General features: G+C 42.0%; 1 protein-coding gene across 4 annotated transcripts in view; it reads right to left on the bottom strand.

Annotated features, from left to right (window-relative positions):
• GABRG3 (gamma-aminobutyric acid type A receptor subunit gamma3) overlaps positions 1-22,393 on the bottom strand; it is a 570,781-nt gene that overhangs the window by 297,220 nt on the left and 251,168 nt on the right. For all 4 annotated transcript variants that reach the window (XM_060233866.1, XM_060233867.1, XM_060233868.1 and 1 more), the window contains one exon: positions 2,319-2,542. In XM_060233866.1, the coding sequence (XP_060089849.1) occupies positions 2,319-2,542 (224 nt within the window). The remainder of the gene's footprint in view (positions 1-2,318; positions 2,543-22,393) is intronic.

The following is a 22,393-nucleotide window of genomic DNA, read 5'->3' as shown; positions in this document are numbered from 1 at the left end:
ATACGGCACCGTATACTTCCGATTCCATTTTCAGGCCATTAAACAGGAGCCATATATGGGTCCCCCTATACTTCTGTATAGATATTCGGAAGTATATGGAAGTCAATGGAAAAGGCGGGAAAGGAGCTTCTGCAGCCTCAGGGGAGCTGCTTGCTTCTTTTCCCACCTTTGGAAGCCTTTTCCCACCTCTCCCATAGCCTTCCTGGGATCAGGGAGGGAGGGGGAGGGGGACAGGAGCCCCAGCAGCCAATCCAAAGCATGCATTTGCAAAATGCATTGCAAATGCATGCTTTGAAGGGCTTTTGTGTAGCTGATGGCTGGGCTAATCCCTCAGCCATCAGCTACATTGTTGTTCTTTTGTTTACTTGGGTATCCAAGTAAATAGTGTTTTCTGGCCAATCACAGAGCAGTGCTATTTTTTGAAACTGCTCTGTGTAGGGTCAGAGTCTGCCTGGCTGGACTCCATACCATTGCTGTTGTGTTTTGGGTTGGTGTGAGAGAGAGATTGTGCTGCGCTGGCCCTTGGCCTCAGCTGCTGCTGCTCTCTCTCAGCCTTTCCTGACCTGCCTTGAGAAGAGAAGATGTCTAAGGTAAGACAGTCTTGGTGTTCTTGTTTTTATTTTAGTTAGTAAAAGGACTTTTTAAGACTCAGAGTCCCTTTACTTATCCAGCTTTGGGTGGGTGAGTACTGGGTAGCTTATTTGGGGTTAGGGGGTTCTGCTGGGGGTGGGGGCTTGGGGTGGGGGGGTTTTTTGCCAATTTGCCCGTATCTTACTTTAGTGAAAGGACTTTTAAAAGTGCAGTGTCCTTTTACTTCTCCTGATTTGGGTGGCTTGGATTTCTTGGGGTTAGGGTGAAGGGGTTTTTTTTGGGGGGGGGAGGGGTTGGTAAAGTTCTTGTATTGTTAAAAGTTAAGTTTTTCACTGTTTTAAAAGGATTCTGTGTTTGATTTGTTGCTGCTGTGTTGTGCTGCTGTTGTTCCTTTTCTCTTCTGTTTCTGGGGGGGGGGGTGCTGTTTGGCCTAATTTTCATTGTTTAAAAGGCTACTTTTTAACAGTTGAGTTTCTTGGCCTTCTCCTGTTGTCCCTTTTCCTGGTTCTGTTTTTTTTTTGGGGGGGGAGCTGGCACCTGGGTGAGAGACCCAGAACCAGCAGGCTTGTTGTGCTTGGCCAGCTCTCCCCGTGTTGTTTGAGGCAGGGCTGGAGAGCTGGCATCTGGGTTTGCTGCAGCCAGGTCTGCAGAGCAGACCTTGAGCAGATTGTGTTTTGTGTGGCAGTGATGTTGGCAACTGGGTTTATATTGGTTCCAGGCCTGCAGGGTTCATAGAGTAGATAGAGGATGTAGTGCATTTGGATCCTATAGAGAATATCTGGTGTGAAGTTAGGTTTGGCTTTGGGTGCCCCAGGAATTGGACCCCCTAGTCCAATTTTTTTTGGGCCTTGTGGGTTTTGTGTGGGACAGTGCCCTGAAGCTGCACAGCAGTTTGGGGGGCTCTCCTCAAAACCTCCTGCTCCCCAGAGCCACTTTTCCCACAACAATTACAGTGAGGAAGTGGCTCTAATTGGTTTTTTCTCACCATTGGGAGCAGTATTCCTTTTGGGGTGCCCACTGATGGGTGCAGTCTTTTTGGGCCAGGGGGGTTTCATGCTGGGGAGTCCCCTGAAGCTTCCCTGCAGTTTGGGGCCTCTCCCTCAAACCCCCCTCTGGCCAGAGCCACTTTTTCCACAGCAATTATAGTGGAGGAAGTGGCTAATTGGACTTTCACCATCATTGGTGGAAATGGGCCTCCAAAGACAGGGACCCCCTGGCCAAATCTTTTTGGGACTTGGGGGTTTTATAGGGGAAAGTTCCCTGTGGGTTCCCTGAAGTTTTAGCGGCTCTCCCTCAAACCCCCTGCCCCCCAGTAGCCTCTAATTATGTCCTACGTTGCCATTGATTTCAATGGCCCATAGGGTATAATGGTGGGATAGGGGCACCCTCTTTGGGTGCCCCTGGAATGGGACCCCCTGGCCCAATCTTTTTGGGACTTGGAGGGTTTGTTGGGGAGCGTCCTTTGAAGGTTCCCTGCAAATTTGGGGGCTCTCCCTCAAATCCCCTCCCCTCCAGGTGGCTTCCAATATACCCTATTTTGCAATTGATTTCAATGGCCATAGGGTATAATGGGGCCGTATATTCGGAAATAGCCGCGCATCTACTGTGTATGCAGCTATTCCGAGTACGGTAATAGGAAATTCATGGTATTCTGTATCTTTTTGGCCCCGTGTATTTCCGAATCCGTGTAATTCCATATTTTTTTTTTGCACACCCCTACTTCCTACCTCAATGTGTACAAGATCTTCCCATCATTCCATATTCTCAGGAGCTGATTTGGCGTAGTAATCCAATGAGCTTCTGCAGTTTTAGAATTCCTGAAGATAGTATCTGGGATCCAAATTAACCCAACCATATTGCTGTTGAGGGTTAGACTTCTTTTCATGGTGCTGTTAAAACGAAGGCGGCTGTCAGTCCACGTCTGAGCAAAAAATATATCAATTTGATATTCCTGTAATCAAAGAAAAATAAACCAATTGGTTACAATTTTGACATGCCTCGATCTGTTTGTGATCAGTTTCAAAATTCAACTGAAATAATACTTTATTTTTCTCCCTTTTCCCTACATAAATTCATGTCATGATCAAAACTTATTATTTGTTGCTCTTATATCTTGCTTTTCTTCCATGGAATTTAAGATAGAGATTCCAGGAGGCCTACCATCCAGGCACTTACATATATATAAAACCAGGTCATTTTTTGAGCAGGAATACACAGAAATGCAGCTCCCGCTGGCTTGGCATCAGGGGGTGTGGCCTAATATGCAAATGTGTTCCTGCTGGGCTTTTGCTACAAAAAAAGCCCTGTATAGAACTGCTAAGCTTCAGCATCATGTCCTTTATCATAGAATAGTAGAATCATAGAGTTGGAAGGTACCTCCAGGGTCATCTAGTCCAACCCCCTACACAATGCAGGAAAAGATTTCCACACATATGACCACATTCTAGTCCTGACCAAATGTTAGCCTAATTTACAGAGCTATTATGCTGAGAAAATAGCTTTTAAGTGTTTGAATAGTTGAAATTAACAATATAAAAGCAAAATATTATTACCTCTAACAGTTCGATTTAGGCAGGATGCAACTCAAGTATACACAGCCCTTCTTGTCCTGTTTTTAATTATTCTAATTTTTTTTGCGGGGGTGGGGAGGAAAGGCAACATGGTATAGCCTAAAATTTTCAGATCTTGGTTGATATCAGGGTTGGTACTTGGAAGGGAGACCATCAAAGAAGATTCTGCAGAGCAAGCCAATGGCAAACCAACTCTGCTTCTCATTTGCCTTCAAAGCCCCTTCAAATCAGCTGCAACTTGACAGCACCTTACACACACATTTTATGTGTATTTTAACTTGGTTCTAATTGAATTGTGTTATTTTGTTTGGTTTTAATCGATTTTAAGATGTGTTTTTATTATGAATGTATTTCATCTGTTAGCCACTTTAAGGACCCTGAAAAAGGCAGAAAGATGGCATACAAATTTCGTCAATGAAATAAATAGTAAATAAGTATAAATAATTGTTTTCATAGTAGCCAAAAAGCAAAGTAATTACTTGAGTAGCTAAAGGGAGCAATCCTAAATGGTCCATTCAGAAATAAATCTCAAATTATTCAGTGTGGTTTAATCCCAAGAAAGTGCCTTTAGGATTACATTTTTAATACAATGCTGGTTTGCACCTCTGCCCCCAGGAATAGAATTTAATGGGGCATTGAAGGAGAGCTTCCAGATGAATGTAGAGAAAACTCTTTGGGAGTCCCTGAAAATTTCATTCCAGTGGTGGATAGCTAACTGCTGGCAACCAGCAGAGACTCTGGGGGTGGGGAGTAACACTGCACAACATCATTATGCCATTCCAGGCTAGTGCCTAGAAATGACATCATGACTCTTTACAGGTTAGCTCATCTCTATGTTTTTTCTTCTTTTTAATTACTGCTCTTCACAACAAGAGACATAAACACAAGCCATTACACACCAAAATGCAAGCCCGAGATACACAACTTGTTACAATGTGATTTTACACCAAACTATACCAAACTGGAGAGCCAGTTTGGTGTAGTGGTTAAGTGTATGGACTCTTATCTGGGAGAACCAGGTTTGATTCTCCACTCCTCCACTTGCACCTGATGGCATGGCCTTGGGTCAGCCATAGCTCTGGCAGAGGTGGTCCTTGAAAGGGCAGCTGCAGTGAGAGCCCTCTCCAGCCTCACCCACCTCACAGGGTGTCTGTTGTGGGGGAGGAAGGTAAAGGAGATTGTGAGCCGCTCTGAGACTCTTCGGAGTGGAGGGCGGGATATAAATCCAATATCTTCATCTTCATTTTTACTACAGCCACCTAAATATGGGGTTTTTACCACAGAGACATGGAAATACCTAGTGTTATAACATCAGTTCTGGACACAAACTGGAAGTGACATCATGATGCTGCACATCATTACATGATATTGCTCCCTGCCCTCTTTCCCAATAGAGCAAAGAAGCCAGTAGAGCCTGGAGCCCAGAGGTGGGAGCTTGTCTTCAGGAAGATAGCAACTTTATATTTCGTGCTCTCATGGGAGGTGGAAAGTGGGAATACTGCACTCCATGATCAGAAGTCCTTGCATCTATACAAACATTAGTAAGGATTCAAGACTATGGGTTGTGTTGAACTATTACTGATACTGTGGGAGCTTTCTACCCTGCTTTGAGAATACTAAAGCTGAAGAGCACTTATTTTTCTAAACCAAATAAATAACATCTGAAAAATCAATGCCTCATATGGAATTAGACAAAAAAATATTTCAAAAAAGTGAACGTATCAAAGTCATTGGTTAGGATTAAGTACACTTTGTTTTGAATAATTCAGACTTTTAAAATTATTCTGTGTTTTGGCAGGGAGAACTATGGCAAGGGGGTACAGTCCCTGAAAATTTCATCCCAGTGGACAATAGTTAACGTATTTAACAACAACAACAAAAAAAATCTGGACCCAGCAAAAATTTCTGTGTGCTTTCATAATACATATGCAGAGAATATGTCAAAAACATGTCAAATGTATTATTAGCGTACTTCTTTGAGTGGTTTTTTATTAGAATGTATTCAAGGCTTATTCAATAAATTTAAAGTTTTGTCTAATGGGTCAGGGTTTTTTTTCCAGTACATATATTCATCTCTCATAGAAGTGAGTGCAAGCATTGACAGAGCCCAGTACTTATATAAAATAAAATGGATATTTGAAAAGGCTTTTGATATATAATAACTTATTTTTTAGACATGGAAAACTATTATGCCAATGCTGATTAGAATTTTAGCATATGAATTATTTAGAATTAGTGCTTAAACACAGATTTTGTTCCATACACACACACAGACATTTGATTCTAATAATGTCCTATATTCAGTTTAAGGGGGCATGTTTGTATTAATAACTTATTCCCTTGTATTAGTATCCCTTCTGTATTTCTGCCTCTTCATAAAGTTCTAAGAAGATACATACACAGAAAAAGATCTTCTGCAACCCTTTATAACAATGAAGACTGGACAATAATGATTCTAACCACATTTGGGAACAGCCTTAATTTCTTATGTATATCTGAAAAGGAAATAACTACAAAAACTGAAATTTGGTTAAAAAGAACCTTATTTGTAACTAAGGCTCTATTATATTTGAGGATGTTGATATGCATTTTTTCCAGCTTCCTTTAGTCATTTTGATGGTTATTTGTGTTTTGGTCTGTTGTTACTACTTTGTATTCTGTATATACTACCTCACTACTGCACAGCATTCTTATCTTACATGCCAAAATAAGAGAAGAATGTCACCTTATTGGAGCCCAATATGTGCATTACAACTTTTGAGCTGAGACTGCTATCTCTTATACAGTTTTTTTTTAAAAAAAACAAGCCAGTCAGCAATTTTTGGGCTCCACCACATAGGACGGCCAGATAATTTCATGAGAACACATTGACTATGGAGGATTTCAATATATTTTTGAAACCTTGTAATGTTTAATAACCATAATTATGGGATATAATACATGTTGTTGCTTTATATTGTGTTATTGCTATAGGGATTCATCTTTTCCCCACACATAATGCTGCCTTACTCTGAATGAGAGCATTGATCAAGGTCAGTGTTGTTTACTCAGACTAGAAGTGGCTCTCCAAGGTCTCCAGTAAAGGTCTTCCACATTACCTACTACCTTTTCACTGAGGGATGGAAACTGAGACCTTCTGCATGACCAGAAGATGATGTGCAACTGAGGTACAGCCCCTGTGCCAAATGATATTAGCAACTATAGTGATAATAACATATTTCAAACTCATGGAAAATATATTATCATTATTAATTGTGGAGAAATGCCATCATGTGTGTGTAGGTTTAACTTTGTGTGAGTTGTATGGGAAGAGACTATCAAATTTAGCCTAATCTCCTCCTCATTCCCCCTTGGCCTAATCACCTCATTCCCCCTCCCCTCCTGTCTTCAACCAGTAATCTGAGGGCAACTCCCTAGAGAGATAGAAAATCCATCAAGGTTAGGGGAGATCTGCCCAGAATGCTGCAGGAGGGAGAGCCAGTTCCTGGGCAGGAACTGCTGTTTATATTATTGAGTTTTTTTGGTGAGAAGCCAGTCAGTCATTGGTTGGAGCTTGCAAGAGACAGAAGGAGAAACAGCCCTGCTCCTGGGCCAGAGATGGGAGATATGTTTGACCAGTTTACCCCAGAATAAATAAGTAACCTGGCTTGCATACCAACTAGACAGGGCATGAGTATACGGTAGGAGCAAGATTAAGTGTTTTTGTCTATGTTGTTTTATTTCTTCTGTTCACTTTTTATATGTCTGTATATAGTTGCGAGTTTTAAATAAATCCTTTGATTGTTGAAGGAGTGAAGTCCCTTTGTACCACATAGTCCCTCCCAACCACTTGGAAATGCTAGCAGTGGGAGAAAGTGGTAAAATTGGCCAGTTGGCAACTCTCCAGGGGAGCCCCAAGTTGGGTTCTTAGTGACACCAGAGGAAGGTTAGGAAGCTGTCCTGCCTAACCAGAGCCCAAGACAGGGGCAGTGGTGGCAGCAATACCTTGAGGCAGTAGAGTGGAACAGCCCCTTCAGATCAAATCTCAGGAGGTATAGACAGAACTGGGGCCCATCAGCTGATGCAGGCCCAGTTCGCCACATTCATCATTGTTTTCTGTTACTTTTTGCTATGGAAACTTTCTTTCAGCTGAGTCCACGCTAGTACATAAAGTGTCTTATTCTCCAGAGACTTCAAAAATACTCCAACCTTATTTTTTTTCCCAGATGGTTGCTTGCCATCTCCTACTTACCAAGCAAGGATGACACCCTGTAATTATGTTCTCAAAATTGCTACATCCTTTACTGAGCCCATAATGAACCACAACAGCTGGTTCATACCCATATCATACAAAACAGGTCTTATATTTGTCAAGGCTGCGCACAACACCACATTACTACATTGTAAAATACGGCTGCAAGTCCACCCAGTAGTTTTCTGTACTATTTATTTCAGTGAGACAAATAAATTTTGGGATTATTTTACAGACTTCTAAAGCTAGGTAACCACTTACTTATGCAAAATGTAACCAACCATCAAATTTCCCTTTGATTGCAATTGCTTCAAGAAATAGTGTCATCTCATGTAAAATATTTTAAATGTTTTCATATACAATCATAATTTCCTCATTATTCAGAATTCTCTCTCTCTTTCTCACATATATATATATATGTACACAGACATGCAGAGAGAGGGAGAGAGAGAGAATGCATGTATCAGAAAGTATTACTCTGATATTTTAATAATTTCTTGGGTTTTTTATTCTGAATTTTCCAGGATGACCTTAATGAAGGGAACAGACATTTGAAAGTGATTCTTAGAATCAAATGAATTAATAAAAATACAACTCCCTCTGAAGGGATACAAGGAATATGATTTGTGGGGGAATAGATTATGCAGATTTCTTTTGTTACTAAAAAAAACAGCTGGTAATAAAACACTTGTGGTAACAGAGGCATTACAGAAATACCTTTCTATTTCACTAATTACCTGTCTGACATTAGAGGTAATAGTAGAGTTCTCCTAAACTTATCCCAATTACAAAAGTTACCATCTGTTGCTATAGTAACTCTTCCTCCTCTCTTCTTTCACAGCAACAGTTCTCCCAGTTGCTATAGTAACATATTACAACATGTTCCTCTTTATAATGCAACTACTTTTTTGTCTCCACATTGTAATTTGGACCTTGGTGCTGATATTTTTCTGTAGAGGCATCACTGGACTCTCCTAGAATTGCCTTGTGGAAATGGATCACTCAACATGGAGTTTACTGCTGTTGTCAACTATGTGGTCAGTTGCAACCCTTACAAACACAGTCACCTTGAACCCTCTAGTTTTATCTGAACAGCAGTTTTTACAAAATAACTACTTGTCTTTAGCACATAGTCTGTCGTTCTCTCAAACCTGTTCAGGGTCAGCGCATGGGATTCAGCGAACTAGGTGATTGCCTAGGGTGCCAGCTCCCAGCAGGGGTGGGTGCCTCATCCCCGCTCACACCGTCGCTGAGCTTCCTGCTCATTTTTTCTTGGTTCTGAGGGATCAGAGGAACTCCCCCGGTCCCTCAGAGTCAAGAAAGAGCAGCGTTTCCCTTCTCCAGCATCCTCTAAGGCACAGGGGAAGTGAAGGCCCGAGTGTTCTTTCACCTCTGAGGGATCAGAGGAACTCCCCTGATCCCTCACAGCCCAAAGAGTGGCATTTCCCTTCCCCAGCGTTCTCCAAGGGTGCTGTGGAAGAGAAGGACTGGAACATCATTATCCCAACAATGCTGGAACATCATTACCCCAAGTACCAGATTTTCTGCTCTCCATTTCCAGTTTCTGTCAATCACTGCACCATCCCTTTCACTTTAGAAGGATTTCTGATTCTAGTTAACCATTGCACCTGTTTCCTTGACTATTCTGTTTTCTGGCACTGCATGTATGCTTGGCAGTGTGGGGAAGGACTTTGCGCCTATCCACCAGCATAGGCATAAGGGACAGAGGCACAAAGGCATGAATCATCCTCTAAGTTCCACAGGAAACAGAAAATAATACTTCTCTTGTACTCAATAATAGGAAGAAAGGGCTACAAAGAAAGGAAAGGAAATATAAGTTGATGGCCCAGCTTTCTCTCACATTACGCTAGACCAAGCTTGTCCAACCTGCGGCCCGGGATGCCTTTGAATGTGGCCCCAACACAAACTCATAAACTTTCTTAAAACAGCACCTGGAACTGTGTGCTGCAGTGGAAGCAGATCCTGGGGTTGAGGTTACATCTGGTTGCTTTCCCTCCTGCTTGCTCCCCCCCCCCCCCCCAACTACCAGAGAGGGTGCCAGAACTGACTCAGAGCATGTTTGTGTGAGTGCTCTTCCTTTGCTCCTGGGCGCTCTCCAGCTCTTCTTTCTTCCTGCTGTGGCCCCTCTGGATCTCTCACCCAGGACAAAGAGCCCTCGGTTGTGCTCTGGAGGTAGCAGGAGTGGCTGTGGGCCCCTCTCTGGGAAAGTTGGGGAGTAGCAAAGCCAGCCTCCCAAGCTCCTGGGCGGGTTTGTGGGATGGGGTGGGAGATTTCTCTGTTGGGGGGCTGCTGGCCCCTCTCTGTGAAGGTTGGAGGTGGGGTGTGTGCGGTGAAGCTGGGCTTGCTGTCCACAAAATGGAGATGCTCCACTGCCTCAGGTGGATTCTGTTGCATTCTCCCTCCATCTCTTCACTGTGGGGCTTGCTGCAATCTGGCCTGGTTCTTGTATAATTCTGGCAGGCACCATATTGGCACATTTTCTGATGTTATGTTGTTTTTTTTCTTTTATTGTTGGGGTGGGTGACTGAGGTAGCCTGATGGTCTGCTGCTGGCTGCTGCCTACCCCAGGCTAGACCTTTCCCACTCCTACTCCTGGCTTAGTGCATTGCCTGGCCTGGTTCCTGTTTCAGCTCTCGGCCATCTGCAGCAGGACTTGGAAGCAGAAAGGACATTAAGGCCCTGTTTTGCTGGGAGGCATGGGATGATTTTTTTTTACCTATCCCCCCCCCCCCCCCTCTTCTGCTTATATGTGGTGGTGGATATCACAACAATTATGTGTGGACCTTTTTAAGCTCATCATCAGCTATCATTAGTGTTTGTGCATTTTATGTGTGGCCCAAGACAATTCTTCTTCTTCCAATTCGGCCCAGGGAAGCCAAAAGGTTGGACACCCCTGCTCTAGACAGTGGTTCTCAAATTGTTTTGGACTATTACCTCCTTGGTTTCCTAAACTCGTGCCCCCCTATTCCTATAAAACATTATTCAGAATACCAGTTCAAATGACCTGCTAAACAGCAATAAAATTCAACATTTTAAACAATTAATTGCACATCTATTCACAATCCTATTACATTTTAGTTCATTTTTCAAAACTTATTAACTTGAACCAGTGATACCAGTGATATCAGCTTTTTCAAAGTCCAATAGCAAGAATCTTAGATGCCACATTTAGTAATTACCTCACTATTCAGTAAATTCTTAATGTGGCTTGACGACCAGTTTCCAAATGTCTGACTTAAAATCACTTAGCAGGAGTTAAATCACCATGTTTAGAAATCTGGATTCCATTACTTTGCTTGGAAAGAAGTTAAATGACCATATTAAAACCATGTTTCACTATTTTTTTTTTTTGCCATGAAGTCACAGTTGATTTATGGTAACTGTAGCGTTATCAAGGCAAGAGACATTCAGGGGTGGTTTGCCATTGCCTGCCTCTGCTTAGCACCCCTAATATTTCTTAGTGTTCTTCCATCCAAATACTAATTAGGACTGATTCTGCTTAGCTTTTGAGATCTACAGAAAAAACAGGACTATGGGGTAAAATGACTAAACCAAAATAAACAAAACCTCATCGTGTGCACACTTTCTTTCTTGTTTTTTTATATAAATAAATTCTCTATTTCAAAAATACTCAATTATGTCTATGTATAAATTTATGTAAACTCTATATAATCCTATGTTAAATACAAACAGCACCTGCACAATTCGCTAAACAAAACATTTGACCTTTAAACCAATGTACTATCAGCAGGCATAAAATCATCACAATGTCTCTCATCCCAATGGAATTTCATAACTATATTCAGGGCCAGCTTGCCCACTAGGCAAATTAGGCATTTGCCTAGGGCACTGGGAGGTGGGGCACCGAATTGGGCTCTCCCCCCCTCCCTGTACGCAAGACAAATGCCTAATTTCCCTTTCTCCCACGCCATTGCCATCATCGCCACACCACCCTGCTGCCTCCTCCGTCTCCCCTTCCCTTCTGCAGCACTGCACTCCACCACCACGCCCCTTGGCGTGCTCAGAGGAGTGCTACTAGAATCAGCCCTACCCACTTCAACGCAGCCCAGCCATCTGAGCGTTCTCTCATAAGAGAGTGTTCGATGAGGTTTAGCTCTCCCCTCACTTCCAGTTCTGGAAAGGAGGGAGAGCGAAGCCTCCTCCAGCATTCTTTTAAGAGAGATTGCTCAGATACCCAGGCCGCATCAAAGTAGGTAGAGCTGATTCTAGCAGTGCTCCTCTGAGCATGCAGGAGGGGGGCAGAGCAGAGTACGCAGTGGAGCACAGTGCCACAGAAGGGAAGCGGGGAGGGAGGGGTGGTGGCGGACCAGCCTGGGGTGCACGCATGCATGCCTAGGGCTCCCAGGGGTGCAGGATGGCAGACAGTGAGCCTGCCTGGGGTGCCACATGGCCTAGGCCCTGACTATCATTCATTTTGGTCCTTTTTGAAGGGAATACATTTCTTTGAACTGAGCTGGCTTCCACAGGTCTGCCCCACCATGACCTGGTTCTTCCATAGTGTGTCTCAAATAGTGTTTGTCAAAATCTATAAAATAATTCATACAATATAACTGATGTTTATGATGGTCTGTAAACCTAATAAAATTATATTATTCCATGTATCTTGCTGAGCCCATAAAACACTCACCATCGTGGAGTCACAGAAAATCCCCAATGCAGAATGCCAATATTTTAACTGCTCATGAATAATATTTTATGTGAATGCATTCACTACATAACTTCTTTAAACCAGATATATAGCACTAATTGGCACCAGGTGGCATTTATGAGCACTTCATTCATCTATCCTGATTAAAGCTGTATATACCTGCCACAATACAATCACAGTTCTGCAAAATGATTCCACAAAACTGTATAAAAATCACAAATAAGTTACAAATAGCAAGAAAGATCAAAGACTTGACTTAAACCCACAGGTTCTTTAGTATTGAATCTGTAGATATATTTGGCTTCTAGCTGCAATAAAACCTTGCGTACTTTGTTAAAGGAATGTCTTGAATGTTCTGTGCGGAAGAAGGAATGTCAACTGCTGTATGACGTTGTCCAGAAGGCACCTCCTCCCACCAGGAGAAGCCATCCAAGAGGCCCCCAAAGCTCCTACTCTTGGAATCTTGTACTTCTGATGTATTAGACAAGGGAAAACAGCCAGTAGGATCCCTCTCCCATTCTGGAAAGCACACTGTCTGCCATTAAAGAAAACTTTTAAACTAGCCATACACTCAGGGGGAATAAAATGCCGACCAAGCCCAGGAGTCCCTCAGTGCACCTATAGTCAAGGGGCTGTCTTGGGTACCTAGCCAAGGCTACACTCCCCTCCTAGAGCAGTAAACTAATAAATTGGACTCAGAATGAAAACAGATGTCCAGTCTTGCTCAGAGAAACAGGACATTACTAGGTCAATTTCTTACCACCAACCAAGACAGTCCTTTCTCTTTTCATTTTAATTATCTACACAGCCTGTCAAACTCTCAGCAGTTCCTTACAGATCTACAAAAACTGGATTTTTCCCTCACAATATTCAAACCTCAATGAAGCAACAGGCAAAACATATGAAAAAGGGTCTGTTGCCCAGTTAGTCGGATCCAGCCACCCACGGGATTTAGACATCAACCAGGAAAGGACTCTGTCTTGCCCAAGTACTGATGCCTCGAGACTTACACCTTCCTGAAGATTTATTTGCTTGTGGTACAATCATTGAAATTGGACCTGTTGGCTCCTGAGCCTAATTACTAGGGAATATTTTTATCCAATCATATTACAAGAAAACCCTCCAGTCAATTGATTTCTTAAATTTGGAACTAAGCATGCAGTGACAATTTACCACTAAAACAGAACAAACAGGTCCAGACAAGCTAGGAATAGTGAAGGGAGAACAAAAATATATTGGTGAAGTTTTTTACAAGACCAATGAAAATTACCAAGATGAACAACAATGAAATGAAAATCAAAGAATAAAGCATAGCACCTATTGACACAAAGGAGTGCTATCCTGGAATCATATTAAGATCTTGGAATAGCAAGTCTTCCTCTTCCAGCGACTGAATATTAAGGTATTTAATCACAGACTAGCAACACCTCTTGCCAATATCCTTTTGACAATATCTATGCAGGTGATTATAATCTGTATAACAGCCAAGGAGGGAGTTTTAAGTAGAAACCTGTAGTCCCAATGAAAACATAATGAAAAACTGTCAAATGCTGGAATTAGTATAAGCATCAAAGCAGTTAACTGATATTCACTCAGTGGCGGAATTATATTTTATTTATTCCTTTGTTCAGTGTCAGCCAAATAATCTGTGCTACTACAGTCTTGTGTGCCCACTTCATTCAGCTGGGAACAAGTTACTGTTTATTTAGAAAAATATTAACACGGGAGCACCATTAAATAATATAGTTCTGAATGAATACTGGCAGGCCAACACTTCAGAATGCTGAATACATACTAAAAAAAATTAGAAACAGTATCTTGTTTCTGATGGATAAATTGTATCTGATAGAAATAGATAGAGGTCGTTCCCCTATTTTGTTATGTATTTAGAGCCAGATTCATCAGCACAATTTATAATCTAAAACATAAATTGTTCTAAACAAGCTATTTCAGAAGTCACAAAATTATACTGACTTTCTGACTGTTTTTAATTGATCCTCTGAAGTAAAAATATCAATATTTAGTTTTGCCTGAGCCCATCACTCTAAAGTTGCTTTAAGTTTTCACAGATGTACCATCTACCATTTGAGTAGTAGAAGATGGCAGATTTATATCCTGCCCTTCTCTCTGAATCAGAGACTCAGAGCTGCTCACAATCTCCAGTAGTAACAATGAGTATGAATTCTCCCTAGGACTGAATTGATTCAGAGTAAGTTTTCTCATCCCAGGATCATTTAGGGATAAACTACATGTGACCTGAAAGATTTGAGCTAGGGCTCTCCCTTTGCTTTTAAAGTTAAAAGCAGCAACAAGGATACTTATTCATTTCTACTAGGCATGGGAACAAACTGGGGAAATGGTGGTTTGTTTTGTTTTGTAATTCATTTGATTTCTGAACTGGTCCATGGCCCATTGGTTTGTTTGGTTCAGGAGATGTAAAACTCACTGGGAGACTTCAGCAAGCTCTCTTCCAACCACTCTCCAAGTTTGGCAAAGATTGGATTTGGAATGTCTGAGTTATAGCCCCCCAAAGCAGGTGCCCACTGGAAAGCTCCGCTTCAGGTCTCACTCTTCTCTCTTCATGCTGAAGAATGGGAACTCCATGAGTGGCTCTTGGAGCTGCCAATCAAGCTATGGACTACTGCTATGAGTTCCCAAAAGTCCACCCCCAGTGTTGCCTAGGGATTGATTGGATCAGCTCCAGGGTGTCTGGGGAAACAAACTACAAAAATGAACCAAATGAATCACCAAGGTCCGAACCAGTTTAGAACAAACCACAAATTGGCCACCTTCATGCACAAATCACAATTCATGCATCACTTTGTGCTCATGCCTAATTTCTACCCCTCTCCATGGGGCAAATGTAAAATCTGTATACTGGTGTTATTTGCAAAAAGATGCATGGGAAACAACTTTGCTTCAGCAATGGCCCAAATTAGCATTCCCCATGGGAAATCATGATCAGTGATCTCCCTGATCACACTTATTGTGACCTTATTCATCTTTACTTTCCTGTCAAATCACAAAGAAGTTTTCATAATACATCAAATGCAGCTGTGTGATAAAAGGTGGTAAAATTGTCATCTGTAACCATATGGCCTGTACAGCTAATGAGAACTCAATATATTTTTCAACTCATGCTTTAAATACAATAACACCTGAGAGTAGCTGGTACAGTTTCTCATCACTCTTGCAAATAACTGCCCACAACATGCATTCTGCCAGCTAAATGATTTGTCTTCACACACAGCCCTGAGCTTCCTTGTCATTCCTTACAGATGATAGTCACAAAGAGTAATTTGTATTCTTTCAGGTGTTCTTTGGGCTCCTTTAAAATTCACTCTAAGTTGTACTCACTATGGCTTCACTGGTAATCCATTTCATGCAGTCTTCGTTCCCTACACAGCAAAGTCTGTACTATTGTCTGATTCACATTACATTTTCTTGTTTTCCAGTTCGCTACCAATTCTTACTGGAGCGTTCACCTTTCCTTTGCCCTATGAATACTTTATAGCAGCTCCAGATAACACTTCAAATTAGTGATTTCCTAAATTCCCAGAGCATAGCCTTCAAAACCCGTATTGTGCAACATTTCACAGATAAAAAAGGGACAACTGCCAAGGATTATTGCCTAAAATTATACCACCTCTCCCTTACACACCATTCAAGGTTCTTTTCTCCTTGTTGTATGTTGTTTTCAATTATTCTACAATAGCCTGATGTGCACTGATTTCTCAGACATCCGTTTTGGTACACTGACCATAACAGTTGATATTTTTGTTGTTGTTGTTGATGATGATGATGACATTGGATTTATATTCCGCCCTCCACTCAAGAGTCTCAGAGCGGCTCACAATCTCCTTTATTTCCTTCCCCCACAACAGACACCCTGTGAGGTGGGTGGGGCTGAGAGGACTCTCACAGCAGCTGCCCTTTCAAGGACAACCTCTGCCAGAGCTATGACTGACCCAAGGCCATGCCAGCAGGTTCAAGTGGAGTAGTGGGGAATCAAACCTGGTTCTCCCAGATAAGAGTCCGCACACTTAACCACTACACCAAACTGGCTCTAAAGCTTTAAACTTGACTACAGTTTTACAATGCAATCCTAAACAGAATTACAGCCTTCTAAAATCATCTATTTATTGATTTCACTCATGTCCCCACTGCAGACCCAAGGCACCTTAGATCATTCTCCTCACCCCCATTGTATCCTCACAACAGCCCTGAGAGGTTGATTAGGCCAGTATGTGAGTGGCCCAAGGCCACACAGCAAACCTCTAGAACAGACTGAGGTTCTGAAACTTGGTCTCCCAGATCCTAGTCCAGCACTCTAACCATTACACTACACTGTCTACAACAAACACAAAAAGGCATAAATTGGCTTAGAATTGCACTCTTCACTTCCCACAATGGAACTTATTGGACCTATTTCAGAAAATCTGTCAGAAAGCCATGCAGTAACATTTACTAAATAGGCTGTTACACAACAGGGTGTGTGTAGAGAAGAAACAATTTGCTGGCATTTTATGTCCATTTGCATGCATTCACTTTCATACAGAAATGTATTTAGTTTCTAGAGGAACAGGAAGAAGTGAACACTAGGTCAGACAGGTACACATCGGCAACTTTTTAAAAAATGCTTTTCCAACATCCTTCCCAAAGGCAAAATTGGAACAGTAATAGCAAAGGATTAGAGATTAATGACTGTTCCTGCTAAATATGGACAGCTAGAATATATGAAAATCTGCTAAATTAATGCTGCCAACTATATTCTGAGCTGCTAGCTCTTCTCAAATTCATTCCAAAGAGATACCAGGGCCAGACCCTGAGATGGCTCCAAATAGTAGAAAGGACCAAAGAAAGACTTAGTAAAATGTTGTTTCTCTTATTACTACAGTGCTTGGAGGGGAACAGTGTGGGGAGGGGAACAGAGGAGGGGAACAGTGTGTGGTGGAATATTTCAAAGGTTAATTAACCTTCAAATAATGGCTCAATGCACACTGGGGATGGGCACAAACTTGGCAAATGGTGGTTAATGTTGGTTCATGGTTTGTTAGTTTGCACAAATCATGAACTTACATGAACCACCATTTTCCAGAACTGGTTCATGGTTCATTTGGGTCAGGAGGTGGTAGAACATTCTCATGAGTTAGAGATGCCAAAATCATAGGGAGTCTTCAGCAGGCTCTCCAAAGATTGGATTTGTGATGTCAAATTGTAGCCTCTCCAAAGCTGGTACCTTTGCGAAAGCTCACCTCTAGCTTCAGTTTCAGTTCCTGAAACCAAAGCCTCCCCTAAATCAACACAACAAACAATTCTTCTTCTGCTCTCATGAAAACACATTCTTCTCTCTTAATGCTGCAAAGTGAGAGCAGCTGAGTCAGGATATGGTATTATAGTATATAATCTGCTCCCGTGGAGCAGAATGGGAGCTCCATGGATGGCTCCCAGAGCGGCCAATCAAGCTATGGACAACTGCTTTGGGTGTTTCCAGGGCTCTTCACAAGCCCACCCCGGTATTGCTTAGTAATGGATTTAGTTGGTGCCAGGCTGTCTGGAGAACAAACTGTAAAAATGAACTACCTGAACCTCCATGGGAAAATGGCTGTTCATTTTTTGATTCTGGAATGATGCAACCAAACAAACCAGTTTGAAATGAACCATGAACTGGCCTGTGCTCAAACCATGGGATTTCCCCCCCTTTGTTTGTGTCTATCCCTAACGCACACACAACCTATGAACCTATCAGGACTGTCTTCTTTTATAGTTTATCCATGGAACATTCTCAGATCCCATGGCTCAGGCTGTTTGCCTGCCTCTCCAGCATCAATGTGATAAGATTGGTGGGGGGCATCAAAGCTGCCAAGGAAAAGACCCTGGTGAGGCAAATGTGTGCTGCCACCACAAAACTATCCTATCCCTGCATAAAGTGGATGGGTACAAGTCATGTGGGAGTCACAATGAGCCTAGTCCTTCCCCTCCCTCATACATTGGTGAGGGGGGGCGCTGGGTTGGACACTAATTCTCCTTCTCTTTCCCTGAGATCAAGGGGTTAGGACTGGTGGCAGTCTATGGGTAGGGTTCTTTTTAAGATCCATTTTTTACTTTACAGCCCCTCTTTGGATAAGGTTTGGTGCCTTTCTGTGCATACCCTGTGGAGGCAGGGTTTAGCTCTGTCAGCTAATTGGGATTTTAATTAGGGTGTTTTTTTTAAAGGTTAATACTACACTATGGATAAGCATTAATTATGTCTGTACTGGGGACAGAAGGGAATTAGGCAGCCCCAGTACTAAAAGCTGTGTGCCTCATAAATCCTGCATGTAACATCTAGTGGTTTAAGTACAGTACCTGTTGATTTCCAAATTATCCTTTCCACAGGGTTTGTTTTATACTGCTGCAATAATATTAGATATTTACACGGTATGCTTAGTTTTTCCCATGTTCTAGCTGCACTGGTACTATCTCATTTGGGTCCCTATTAAGGGTGCCAACTGGTCCAGAGAAAAGTGATGCTGTTTGCCATGTGTTCTGCTCAAGGCTAAGATAGGAAGATGCTGTAGCCAACAGTACTACAGCTTAGATGTTGTCCCAGCAAAGACTGAGGGTAAACTGGGGCCTTTAGTACACCTGCAAGGAGGTGAAGGTGCAGGCCTCACCCTCCCAACTTTAGGCTACTGGTTCTTAGTTGAAATGCCTGGTTATAGCAGACTGTACACTGATGCGTTTGAGGTGGCTTTTGATTTTCTGAGACTTGAGGGGTCAGTTGAGGAGAGTCAGAAGTCTCATGCATATCCCAGGAAAAAGCTGGCTCAGAATCTTAGTACTCCTCTTGCACATCAAAGTGGGTTCCAGGAGGGGTGTCAACTGCCTCCTTCTCTGATGGTACCTGCTCAGTCCCCTCCTTATCTGAGTTTTCTGTCTCTCTGACTGACCAGGAGTTGTCCACACTTGGGTACATAACACAAAATTCTTCATTTCAACACATTAAACTTCTTCTAAATGGGCAGGGCATTTTTTGTAAAGACCAGCTGACATCTCTGTAAGAGTTGTAAAGAATAAGAAAATATCCTATGACCCTACTAATGCAATATGGTTTGCTTTAAAATCATTATTGTTGTGATGGTGTCCTTCACAAATTTTAATTTTTTTAATGTTTTAACATTTATTGCCTTGTGTACTCTGATTCAGTTAAAATATAGCATAAAATTGTTTTAAATAGAGTAAGTAGAAATGCACATAAAAGCAGAAATAAAAATTAAATTTAAACACAAAACAGAGTTGCAGTAAAGGTTTGGTTGAAACCACACAGTTCACATTTATTACCATGGATCTCTAAATACCTGTAAGAAACAGTTTAGGTGATGACAAACTGCTGAGTATAAATGGACAATTATGCATGCAACTCTTGGCTAAAAGTGACCAAATGCAGTGTGAAGTACTAAGCATATGAAATAGAGCAGTGGGACATTTCCTGTATAGAAAATGAGTTCTCTACTCTTGATCACTGAATAAAGAAAAATAAAGCCATAGTCACATGTTTTGTCCACCTGTGGCTATCTCTCTGAAGTCCACCTCACTTGTGTTTCACGAATCACTTTTTAAAAAGTTGACCACCACCACTCTTTCCCAATTTTCAAGCTGCTTATGCCTATGACTAAAACTTTGTTCTACCAACTTTGTTGGTCTTAAAGGTGCCACTGGACTCAAAATTTGTTACATTATTATTTGTTTTCTCTGTGAAAAGAATAATTGGTAGGCTATGCTATCATGTACTGAAACTATAGCATAGATTACAGTGTCGTGTTATTTTTCATTAGTTGGTTTTCAGTATCTAATTTAGTACATTAGATACTGGTAACAACAGATGGCCAATAGCTTCATACCCTACCCTACATGAGATAAAGATCTCTGATCAAGCAGATACATTACAGCTTGAACTAAGGGTTTCAGATACATTACAGCTTGAACTAATGGTTTACTGCACATGTACTGTGGTTGCCAACTCTGGGCTGGAAAATACCTGGAGATTTTGGGGGTGGAACCTACTGAAGGCAGAGTTTGGGGAGTGGAAAGAACTCAGCAGATATAATACCATAGAGTCCGCCCTGCCAAAGCTGTCAGTTTTTCCAGTTGAATTATCTCTGTTGCCTGGAGATCAGTTGTAATACCAGGAGATCCCCAAGCTCCAGAGGGAGGTTGGTGACCCTAGCATGCATTTATATGCTTAGTGTTCAGGACAAGTATTAAGGTCCAGCATGAAAGAAATCTGCTGAAATACAGTTCAGTAGAGGGCTTACTGCTGATCATAGATACTTGGTTCAGCCAGAAAAGGGAGGTTCATCCAGAAAGGGGGTTGCCATCTCTGGGTTGGGAAACACCTGGGAAGTTGAAAAGTGGAACCTGGGGAGACATTCCAGTCTCCAAAGCTGCCATTGTCTTCAGGGGAACTGATCTTGGTTGTCTGGAGATTAGTTATTGTAGCTGGAGGGCTCCTGGTGCCACCTGGAGGATGGCAACCCTAATTTCCCATTTCATATTGGGAAAAGGAACCTGGAAGGATCAGAATGTACCATAACACTTTCATGTTCCCTTAAATTTCACCAACACCAATGAGGCACACAGAAACAATTTAAGCAAGTGTGATGTACTAGTTAGCATACTGAACAGAACACCAGGGAGATCCAGCTTCAAATCCCAAACTCAGCTATGAGCTGATGGGATGACATTGGGCCAGTCATTCATTCTCACCCTCACATGAATACTGGGAGAGCAAAATGGAGGAGGGAAGAACAATGTAGCTCCTTGGAAGAAGGATGGAATAAAAATGTGGTACACTGGTAGATGAAAGAATAATGTGAAATTGATAAATGATACTACTCACTTTCTATAGGGGTAATTGTGTCTGAGCACAGTCCAGGGAGTGGTATACTTACTGGAAGGCACCCTAAGAACATCAAGCTGACCCTGTCAATGTTCCAAAATGTTATTTTTTTTCTCCCTGGACTTTAGAAGAAGATTGGATTTATATCCCGCCCTCCACTCCGAAGAGTCTCAGAGCGGCTCACAATCTCCTTTACCTTCCTCCCCCACAACAGACACCCTGTGAGGTGGGTGGGGCTGGAGAGGGCTCTCACAGCAGCTGACCTTTTAAGGACCACCTCTGCCAGAGCTATGGCTAACCCAAGGCCATGCCATCAGGTGCAAGTGGAGGAGTGGGGAATCAAACCCGGTTCTCCCAGATAAGAGTCTGCACACTTAACCACTACACCAAACTGGCTCTCCACAATCTCTTTACAGTAGAGATTGATGTGACTAACAATGGTGACAACACAGGCAGGTGTCCGTAACAGAAGACTAGGTTAGACCAGATCAGTAGGCTGAGAAATTGTGGGGAAATGTCTGACAACTTGAAATATACAGGGTGAATGTTTGTCTTTCCTTTGCAGGCAGTCAACGGTCTGGGCATGGCCTGGTAGGCAAAAACCACGCTGAGGGTCATAGTTTAGATCCAGCGTGAAGATCTTCTGGAAGGTGGGGTTGGGGGGGGGCTACATTTAGAAGTCTTCCCCTCTTTTATCCTATTTGGCTGTTTTTGTATTATTGTACTTTTTGTTTTGTTTGTTTTTGTGACACTTCAGGTCCCCATTTGAGGAAGAAAGCAGCACTATTATAATAAGCTCCTCAATTCCAATACTGAGATCATTAAAGCGGTGTATGTTAGTAGAGACATGGGAAATTATAACAAGTTGCTTTCTGCATCTTGAGAATGGTTGTGAAATGCTGAGCTATTTGATAAATTAGTTGAGAATTAACACACAGGATGTAATAATACTGCAGAGGATAGGCACAATGGAACAGAGTTAATGGTGTGGGACCAGTCTTAAGTTTGTTATTTTCCTACTTGATTATGTATTCATACACCCTTCACATGCCATTTATGTAGTTATTTGTCTGAAATAAGAAACAACAGAAGGGAGGGGATGAAGATACTATTTGTTAAAGCTGTCATCTTCCTTCCCCAGTAAAGATTTCAGCATGGTTGCCCAAATTACAACCACAGAAGCCTGCTTTAACTGAGTCTACCATTTTCTGTGTTTGAGGGGGGAAGGTACGTAGCACAGCTAACGAGATTTCAGAAGTATTTGGACCTCTTTGAAACAGAATAAGTTAGGCAACTGAAATGTGGTTCTTTCAGTTACATGCTGAGTATCTAGTTGTATGGATTTTGATTGATGTAAACATACAAATGAGTCTATGAAGAAGTCTGGAAAGAACTGTTCAGAATATCACTGTTCAGTGATATCACTGTTC

The sequence above is a fragment of the Heteronotia binoei genome, chromosome 3, assembly GCF_032191835.1.
Source record: "Heteronotia binoei isolate CCM8104 ecotype False Entrance Well chromosome 3, APGP_CSIRO_Hbin_v1, whole genome shotgun sequence".
NCBI lineage: Eukaryota > Metazoa > Chordata > Lepidosauria > Squamata > Gekkonidae > Heteronotia > Heteronotia binoei.
Note: the sequence above shows the minus strand (reverse complement) of the source record. Positions and strands in the feature narration are given on the sequence as shown.